A 10,963-nucleotide genomic window follows, 5' to 3' on the forward strand; every position below is an offset into this window, starting at 1 on the left:
ACATTTTCTGATGCTTTTCTTTGTTTCATTTCTGTAGGCTGGTACCAATGTGACGACCTTGCTCAGTGAATCCATGAAAGGGTCCCTGAAGTCAGCCCAGTCGCAGTTGGTTTCCATCGGTTCTCTAGGACATGGAGCCCAGTACGTAATTGTGGCAAAGAATGATTCTTTTGCCCTTCCACTTGATCTTGAAAGCCTGACCTGTGCTGTAGACAGACTTTTAAATTCTTCTGGCTGTGCAATCTTCAGTATTCAAGCCAACTTTACTCTGATTTTTCCTTTTTGAGTATATATATGATTATTGTGATGGTGTTCATTATTCTAAACATCCTATTCACCGAAACCATCCCAATGCATTACAAATTCAGTTATACTTTGATGATTTGGAAACAACAAATCCTCTTGGATCAAAAACTAAGATTCATAAAATGGGGGCCGTTTACTTTGCGTTACGAAATGTGCCTTCAGAGTACAATTCTGTACTTTCCAATATTCATTTATGTGATATGTTCATTGTTTTATGTATGTTTTTTCGATTTAGTTATTTCATATACAGTACATTTGATTAGTTAATGATTACTAATCATTTACAAAACAAGACTGCGTTTCATAAATGTTTAATAAATTGTTACATTTTTGTGTATGTTTTGCTCACATCAGGTGCACAGTGGTTAAAGACTCCATGTGTTTCAGAGAAGACAGCTGTCTATACCCTGCAGTACACACTCTACACTAACTACACACTACAGTGTTCAACGCCTGTTATAGATGATGTGTAAACGCATGAATAAATCATTTACAACACTTTCTGCATCCCCTAATCTAAAGTGTTAACTGTTCATCACTTGTAAATGTGTTACACATCATTCATGGGTACGATTCGTTGATCTTATGCCTTATTGATTCTTGAAGTGGTAATCTACGAATGATGTGTAACATATTTACAAGTGATGAATAGTTTACACTAGATTAGGGGATGCAGAAAGTGTTGAAAATGCTTTATACATGCTTTACACATCATTGTGTTGATAACTGTAACTTACCTGTTACAAATTATATGTTAGTGTATTTAAGGCATTTACAACACTTTCTGCTCCCTCTAATTGCTACATACATACAAAAAAATAACAATTTATTAAATATTTATGAAACGCATATGCTTTGATTAGCTAATCATTAATCAAATGTAAACGACTTAACCTGAATCTACAAAACATACATACAATAATTAACATATCACTTTTTAATCATTTATGAACGCATAGTCATGTTTCATAAATAATTAGTTAATCATTTACTAATCACTAGTAAATGACTTGCAATGGAATTTACAAAGCATACGAAAATATTAGTATATCACTTGCTAATCATTTATGAATGTTTTGTAAATGATTAGTTCATCATTAACTAACCACTTACATGACTTGCAACTGAACGTTATTATAAAGTGTTACCAGTATTTTTATTTTTGTTTATTTATTATTTTATATTTGTATAGAGAATTTCTAGTCCCTTTCAGAGTGTTAAATTATCTTTATTAACCTGTATTAACCTGAATTGAATGTTTTATATTTTGTAATTAATAAATACATTGATTTGAATTATTTTATATATGTATAGAACATTTTTAGTGCCTTTCAGCGTGTTAAATTATCTTTATTGACCTGAATTGAATGTTTTATATTTTGTAATTAATAAATACATTGATTTGAAATCCCTTTGACTACTGTACATTTTTTGACAATTCAGACATTAGTTATGTGGTGACTGCATCCATTTCAGATGTATAGAATAAGTTATAGTAGCTGAAAAGTAGTGAAACAGATTTATTGTTGTAAATTAATAGTGCGGGCCCTGTGAGGGCTTCCTAGGGGCTAAACGAGGGCTGCCCGTGCAGGGCCAGCGCTAAGGGGCCAACGTTTTGCCAATGAGCAAATTCTCATGGGCCCTGCGCTGGCAGCCCGCTGGGGGCCCTTAGGCTAGCCCTAAGTGGGCCCGTAAAGGGCCAGTGCTGGCTTGTTTGCAGAGGGTGAGAACATAATTAGTTTTTTGGTGAAGTATCCATTCAAACATTTTATTGAGGTGTAACATTTCACTCCATAGTTAATTAGAAATAATGTTAACCATTCGCCTTTACAGAAAGTTAGCCTAAATAGAAGGCTTCTTCACTTTATTGATATAGTTTTGTCTGGTAGCAGATATATTTCTGTATTTTTACATATTCTAAATAACTCTAGTGTAAATACAGGCAGTTTTAAGCATTTCCATGTCAAGTACAGATGTTTACCATTGATGGAATTCAGTAAAATGGAATATTTTTGGAAATGGAGAAATAAAGAGAATACTACACCATTTCTAATGGTTGTAGATGTAGACAAGGTGACCTAGGACTCAATTAGACACTCTATAGGCAATTAGAGCTCCTGCTGGACCTACCGGGAGGAAAACTCTCTCTCCATATGGCTTCATTAATCATTAAGTCATTATGTTTAACTCTTAGATGAAAATCACCCTTAAGTAAAGACATATAACAACCCGAGTGGAGTTTGGCAAGCAGCAGTTAATGTATTAAGAGATACTGATGGAAAAGATTCTCTGCTCTGATGAAATTCATGTTAAACTCTTCAGGCTGAATGGCAAGAACTGTGACTAAAATGGCTCAACACCTGGCTAATACCATACCTACCTACGGTGAAACATGGCGATAGCAGCATCACGCTGTGGGGATGTTTCACTTCGAAAATAAGCCTCAAGATTACAGATCACAGATCATTTTGGCAACCCAGGCATTTTTGCCTAAATGTATATAGAAAAAGCAGCAGTGAAGCGTTTCATTCTTAAAAGCCTGTACCTTTGAAACAGCATGCTTCTAATTAAGAGCTGAAATTAGTTTCTTAATCATATTCGAATATTAAAAAGGTTAAAGGGATAGTTCACCCAAAAATGAAAATTTGATGTTTATCTGCTTACCCCCAGGGCATCCAAGATGTAGGTGACTTTGTTTCCTCAGCAGAACACAAACGAAGATTTTTAACAAAAACCAGTGCAGTCTGCCAGCCAAATAATAGAGGTGGATGGGCACCAAACCTTTAAAAGTAAACAAAAACATGCACAGACAAATCCAAATTACACCCTGCGGCTCGTGACGATACATTGATGTCCTAAGACATGAAACAATCGGTTTTTGTGAGAAACTGAACAGTATTTATATCATTTTTTACCTTTGATACACAGCCACGTCCATCTGTCCTGAGCACGAGCTTTGCATCCGGCTCGTGACGTGTATGCGCTCTGGTGTAGTATACGCAAACGCCGTAAGGGGAAATCGGTTAAAAGTCCCGGATGAATTTGCGCAAACAAATGTAATCTTTTAGCTTTAAATCGGTTTGAACAATCAGGATAAGCGCAAGTAATTACCATTTTGAATAGCCGCTATACCCACAGTCTGTGTGCACTGTGTAAACAATGAGTGTCGTATACACGTGACAGATAGCTTCTGGCGTTTACGTATACTACGCCAGAGTGCGTTCACATGTAACGAGCTGAAAGCTAAACTCGTGCTCAGGAGAGATGGACGTGGCTGTGTATCAAAGGTAAAAAATGATATAAATACTGTTCAGTTTCTCACAAAAAACGATCGTTTCGTGTCTTAGGACATCAGTGTATCGTCACGAGCCGCAGGGTGTAATTTGGATTTGTCTGTGTATGTTTTTCTTTCCTCTAAAGATTTGGTAACCATTGACTGCCATTATTTGACTGACAGACTGCACCGTTTTTTTTGTTAAAAATCTTCGTTTGTGTTCTGCTGAGGAAACAAAGTCACCTACATCTTGGATGCCCTGGGGGTAAGCAAATAAACATAAAATTATCATTTTTGGGTGAACTATCCCTTTAAATACCAAAGAACACTGCCGTCCATTCATCAGGGTTTAGTAAAGCTTGAACAGACCCATGTTTTGAGCATATAAAATGTTGGTAGTATATTAGTCAGCAAGGTCAGACAGTCCTAAAAGAAAGAAAGGCTAGATTCACCTTTTCGTTAAGGGGTTAAAAGGGATGTTACGTGCATGCAATGTAATAAATTAGGATGGTTAGTAAAGCTTATCTCAATGTAATCTCAGTATGCATGGCCACAATGCAGAGTCAATATACAAACGACATCAATAATACAAAACTCTGCACTAAAACAGCAAGCACGAACAATTTATCTCCTTCATCCACGGAATTCTAACTAATGTAGTGAAAAGGGGGGGTTTCTCTGGCTATGATTAATGTAAGCTGCTCTAAAGCTGTTTATTTGGTGCCAGAATCATGCCAATTTGTCATTGTAAATCTACTAGTGAAAGTGAGGCGGTTGGAGGACGCTGAGTCGGTAACAGCTGGTTGAGGAGGTGATGCAGTGAGGGGTAAGGCATCCGCAGGAGCTCCCTACTATAAGCTACGGTTGCCATGGCAACGCCGGGGGAAATTAGGTGTTAAAGGAGTATCTTGTTATGCACAAAAGGACAATGCACCAATAATTTGGTTTTGTTTTGAAAGTTAGACAGTAGATATCTACAGTCGTCTGAATGTGAAAACATGGTACACTTGAGTGTTTTTATAGTATTTATCACCGTATTACACTATAAAAACACTGTAGCTTGTGTATATGTGTATCTTATTTTATAGAATATCAAATAAAATGTAACTGCGCAAATGTACTATGAATAAATGACATTCTTTCCACTAGTTAGATTTAACATCAGTTAACTGTAAAATACCGAAGCATAAGTTTTAGCAGCCTGCTTTAATAACACCTTCCCATATCTGAAAAGATCCCACTCCTGTATGTGGGACTGCAGCTTCAGCGCCCTGGGTGGAATTTAGAGACAGAATGATGATTTCAAAGGAAGCTTATTCAGCTGTAACAATCCGATGAGGAATTCAGTCTCAGGTGGTGGTGAAAGTTTGTAGTCGGTCTCTGAGCAGAGGGGATTTTCTAACCTCTATTTATTTCCTTTAAGCTTCACTGCTTCTAACAAAAAAATCATTTGCAGTTTCAAGATTGTGTACATACTGTATACATCAAAAAGATAAATAATTTTAAGAATGGGTTTAATGACATTTTAACTGCTGTATGCTATTGCATTTTTTATTTACTCAGCTAACATTATTTAGAGGTAGGGGTGGGCAATATAACCCAATAGTCAAGAGATTTTTGACTATTGTCTCTATCAAGGTTACATGCTCATGTGACGTAGCTGTGCTAAAGGGTCACAAAAACATTGTTTGGACGCGTTTTTAAACATGTGGTTTAAAAACAAGTGATTTTAAGCTGTTAAAATACAATAGGCAGCGAAAGAGAACCACCAGGGTTGCCAGGTTTTCACAACGAAACCTGCCCAATTGCTACTCAAAACTAGCCTAATCGTGTTTCGGTGGGGGGTCCCCCGGTAAAGATCGTGCTCCAGGGGTAAAACAGACGTTCCCATGGTAAAATTCACATTCCAGGGGCTAAATATCATGTTACTGGGGTAAAACTGTGTGTTTTGGTTTGTCCCGTATGCCCTTATTTGGAGTTCCTGTCTCGTAATCAGTGTATCACATTCAGCTGACTTTGTAATTAGTGTCCTTTAAGTTTGTGTCTGTTCACCGTCTCATTGTCCGGCTTTAATGTTACTTGTGGTTGCACGTCTGTTCCTGCCTGCTTTATGTGGATTACCTGTCTTGTGGATACTTATTAAAAGACTTCACGTTATCTCAACTTCGCTTTGCTCTTTACTATGTGCATTCGTGACAGCCGTAACTGACAATAAAATGTGGCGTTACTATCGTGTTTGCACTTTGTTCTTCTTCCGAGGTAAATTCTGGCTTCTTCTTACAGAAACGAAAAGTAGCCGAGATGAACTTGATGAATGTTCACATGTTTTCTATGTCCACGCATCTCACATGAATGTTTAAAATTTGAAAAGCGGAGCTGCTCGTGGGCATGATTACATTACAGATGAGTTTAGACAGGAAAACTGGAGCTCACGTTGGTATCACATGGGTAACTTTATCAGAGAATATTTGTTTTCAACATGATTTACTTTATTTAAAAGTCAAAAAGCTTTATGTACTAATATTTCTCATGTCTGTGAGATAAAACACAGTGGTCCAAAGCACTTTTTTCGGATGAAAGCAAATTTTGCATGTCATTCGGAAATCAAGGTGCCAGAGTCTGGAGGAAGACTGGGGAGAGGGAAATGCCAAAATGCCTGAAGTCCAGTGTCAAGTACCCACAGTCAGTGATGGTCTGGGGTGCCATGTCAGCTGCTGGTGTTGGTCCACTGTGTTTTATCAAGGGCAGGGTCAATGCAGCTAGCTATCAGGAGATTTTGGAGCACTTCATGCTTCCATCTGCTGAAAAGCTTTATGGAGATGAAGATTTAATTTTTCAGCACGACCTGGCACCTGCTCACAGTGCCAAAACCACTGGTAAATGGTTTACTGACCATGGTATTACTGTGCTCAATTGGCCTGCCAACTCTCCTGACCTGAACCCCATAGAGAATCTGTGGGATATTGTGAAGAGAAAGTTGAGAGGCAAAAGACCCAAAACTCTGGATGAGCTTAAGGCCGCTATCGAAGCATCCTGGGCCTCCATAACACCTCAGCAGTGCCACAGGCTGATTGCCCCATGCCACGCCGCATTGAAGCAGTCATTTCTGCAAAAGGATTCCCGACCAAGTATTGAGTGCATAACTGACCATAATTATTTGAAGGTTGACTTTTTTTGTATTAAAAACACTTTTCTTTTATTGGTCGGATGAAATATGCTAATTTTTTGAGATAGGAATTTTGGGTTTTCATGAGCTGTATGCCAAAATCATCAATATTAAAACAATAAAAGGCTAGAACTACTTTCAAATGTGTGTAATGAATCTAAAATATATGAAAGTCTAATGTTTATCAGTCCATTACAGAAAATAATGAACTTTATCACAATATGCTAATTTTTTGAGAAGGACCTGTATATATATATATATATAGAAACTGGTGCCAAGAATTATGAAATTTCTATGGTGATAAAATGTTACTATCATAAAGACCTTATTTAAAACAAAAATAACTATTTCATATATCATTTCTTTAAAATAAAATGACTCATGTCATAAGATTTTGGTCATATTGCTCACCTCTATTTAGAGGAAATGTATTTTAAAAGCGTCTTTCTATGTAGATGATGAAGGATAATAAAAACAATTTAGATTAATAATTTATAGAATGTATAACATAAATATTCAAGATGATCTTTTTTAATATTAAGCTGAATCTGAAAACATATTATTAATATTATTATATATTATATATTATTATAATATATTACAAAAAATGCATTTCATTTGTATAAGGAATAACTAACACATTTCCTCTTTAGTTTTGTAGGATGTACTGATCTCCAGGTGGCCTGAAAATAGTCGAATGGTGTGGGTGAAAATTATGATCTGCAGAACAGCAGCGCTATCATTAACCTGTCAAAGTCATTGTGGTTGGAGTTCTCTGAAGCATCATCATTCAAATGCAGAAAATATCATGCTGTTATTATACCGTGCTCCCAACTTTTGGAGGTCGTCGTGATATGATATCAGACGTGAGGATTTTCTAGGCCCTGCAGGGAAGTTCATCAGATTTCAGCTGGTGGATAGGTCTATCACGAAACTCTTCTGGGCTAGTGCACCGAAGTCTTTGCAGAGGAGAGTGATTAGCCTTCGTCTGGGCTATGTAATGTACCAGCGAGTTGATACTGCAGTCACATTTCCATGGGTTGTCGTGCAGAAACACCTCCTTCAAACCTGAATCAATCAGAGATGTGATTAACGTCTTACAAGTAACAGATAAGAATAAAAAAGTATTTGTATGTATGTTTTTTACATAACAACAATATTGAGTTTCCTTAGAACCGATAGAGGTAAACAACATACTTGACCTTGTTCTTACCTTGCATGTTGGCTAACATGTTTCCATCAATGGCATGAAGCCGATTCCCACTTAAGCCCACGTGAGTAAGTTTAGGTGTGTGGCGAAACACGTCAGCTGGCAGACTCTCAATTTCATTCTTTCTCACATAGAGCTCCTGCAGGTTGGAAAGACCTTGTAGAGTGTCCGCAGTAAGTGTAGAGAGCAAATTGTTGTCTAGCACCAGCATCTCAAGACCAATCAGAGACCCAAAGGTCCCAGCTTGGATATTCTTTAGCTTGTTATTGTCCAAATTGAGAAAAAGCAGCTCGTCGAGTCCAACAAAGGCTTTGGGTGAGATGCTTTGGATGCGGTTCAAGGCTAGATCCAGGACTTTGAGGGCAATCAGAGGCTTGAACGCATTTGGTGGGAGGGCAGTGAGGGCGTTCAGGGGCAGATCCAGTTCTGAGAGGTTCCTCATGCCAATGAACATGTTAGGTTTCAGGCTAGCTATCTGATTCTGGCCCAGCATGAGAAAGCGTAGGTTTAGGAGATCTTTAAAGCCCTTCACTGGGAGTTTGGACATTCGGTTTCCTTGCAGATTCAGAAGCATTAGTCGTTGGGCACCAGAAAATGCTTGAGGGTGTATTGATTTGATTGAGTTTCGCTCCAAGTTTACACTCTCGATTTTTGAGACGGAGCTTAGGATGTTGGGTGGGAGGTCCTGCAGTATATTTTCACCTTGAAAGGAGAAGGGTTTAATAAGTTGTGCTCAAGTAAAACATCACTATGCTCATACTTAGGGTAAGGAATTTAAACAGACAGTAGAGCAAAACAGTCGAGTTCTGGAAGTAAAAATTCTATTCATTTTCACTATAGGGGAACTGAATTTTAACAATAACTTATGCGAAAGGCATGGGTGTTGTGACTATCACCTACATTTTTTTCAGAACTAAAAATCTTTACACTAGTGCGTTTTTGTTTTAAAATGGCGTCTTAAAATGAAAATTATCCATTGAATTATGAATTTTCGGCACCAATTACTTCAGTCTTCAGTGTCACGTTCCTTATGAAATCATTCTATTCTGAATTGGTCAAAAAACATTTCTTATATTTTTTTAGGATTCTTTAATTTAATAAATAGATCGTTAAAAAAACAGCATATTTGAAATAGATCATGTTTATAACATTATAAATGTCTTTACTGTCACTTTTGATCAATTTAATGCATTTTGCTAAATAACAGTATGAATTACTTTTAAAAACAAAAGTCTCCCTGACCCCAAACTTTTGAACGGTACCGTATACACACATTTTCATATGGGTATGCAGTAGGGCTGTCACTAACGATTATTTTAGTAATCAAGTAATCAGTCGATTATTCTGACGATTAATTAAGTAATCAAATAATTATAATACATTTTTTGTCATAATTAAAACAGACCTAAGTAAACAATAGCCTTGACTTAAAAATACATATAAAATAACAATGAAGCAATAATAATTAGTTCAAGTGAAGTATCAAAAGCAAGTAATCATATGGTTTTATTGAACAAAACTGTTTAAATACATACAGTTTTTTCGAGTACTCAAATTGAATCAAGGAATCGTGACAGCCCTAGTACGCAGTTAAACAAGACTACATGACGATTCATATAAAAAGTATAAAAAATGGGTAATTTAAAATACATTTTCTTACTGCTTTATATTTTGTCTGGAGGCTTACCACCATTACTAAGAACATTTTCTCCAAAAAACAAGTTTGCTGTCTCGGCTCACCCATTTTTAGGATCCATGTGTCCAGAGGGAGTTTGGGTGGGATGCTCTCAAGTCCCTTCTTTTGACAATTGACTTCAGTCTTTTCCGTACTAGATTTCTGGCTGCATTTACAAGCACTAGGACAGTTTTCCATGGCCTCAGCAACCCACAGCCACAGCACGGCTAACCCTGCAACCAGCTTCATATCCCTGAAAACACACAGAGCCAGTGATTTAATTATGTCATAATCCTACTGAAAAGAGCATTAGGAGTATTACAGCAAAAAGAAACCCACATATTGCTTCAAAATAGACATAATGTTTGTATTAGACGCAAATTACTCATGCAGACTTACCTTAGGAACAGATGCTTAATACGATGGAGCGCTCTGGGCTCGGAGACTGAAATGAGCCGAAATGTTTGCCCCTCTAGCAAAAAAGGTGCAAGGTCTGTAAAAACTCCCAGCACAGCAAGTTGGTGAGAAAAATGACATGCACAGATCATGACAGGTTCCCTGCCAAATGAACTCCCGCGCCCCTAGAGAGAAATATGCGGGCATGTGTTTTTGCGTGGGTGTGTGAATTCGCAGGGCACCTTATGCACCACTTTGATTGTTTAACTTGGCACAGGTTTGGTCTGGTTCGCGGCAGATTGATGTCACTGTTCTATCAGCGAGCACACATGATAACAGGGCGGGTCGGTGAGCACAAGTGATCGGTTGAGGCGCCACAACCACTCTGCCCTCTGAGAGCCTGCTGAGCTGATAAGGACAAGGACCTCATACATCTTCCCCCTTGGGCTTTTCTTGGCATTGTCCGCCAGGATTAACAGTAAGAGCGAGTCACAGTTTCTCAGTTTCTCACGAGCATCATCAGTGTCACTCTCGCTTTTCACTTTGAAAGAGGAGGGCTGGCTGCAGGGAACGCACAGACCTCTAGAGATGTTATTATGGCTGCGTCTTTAAGTTTGACGGGCCTGCTCACCGAGATGATTTTATTGCTCGATAAAGACGAAAGCTCTTTCAAGGCCCGCCAACAGCAACACAATATGCAAGCCATCTGGAGCAGCATAATTATAATTTCTCCAGCTCCAAGCTGAGAAAAACCAACGCACCGCCTCTCGCCACCCAACAAGAGGAGCAGTCAGAGCTGATAAAAAAAAATGCCTGTGTGATTCTGATTAATAGGAATGTGTTAATGCTGCATCTGTTCTTTAACCATTATTAATTTCTGTATCGAGTAAACAAACAAAAACAGCTAGATAAATCAAAGTTTGAAGTGCATTTCAT

The 10,963-nt window shown here is 37.8% G+C and overlaps 1 protein-coding gene across 1 annotated transcript; it reads right to left on the reverse strand.

Moving 5' to 3' along the window:
- Positions 1-7,293: 7,293 nt before the first annotated feature.
- Positions 7,294-9,869, reverse strand: LOC141348402 (uncharacterized). Its single transcript, XM_073852715.1, has 3 exons — positions 9,697-9,869; positions 7,960-8,658; positions 7,294-7,814 (listed from the first exon to the last, which is right to left on the reverse strand). The coding sequence occupies exons 1-3, from the start codon at positions 9,827-9,829 to the stop codon at positions 7,624-7,626; spliced, it is 1,023 nt and encodes a 340-aa protein (XP_073708816.1). The 5' UTR covers positions 9,830-9,869; the 3' UTR covers positions 7,294-7,623.
- Between the last annotated feature and the right edge of the window lie 1,094 nt (positions 9,870-10,963).

This window comes from Garra rufa, chromosome 13, assembly GCF_049309525.1.
Source record: "Garra rufa chromosome 13, GarRuf1.0, whole genome shotgun sequence".
NCBI lineage: Eukaryota > Metazoa > Chordata > Actinopteri > Cypriniformes > Cyprinidae > Garra > Garra rufa.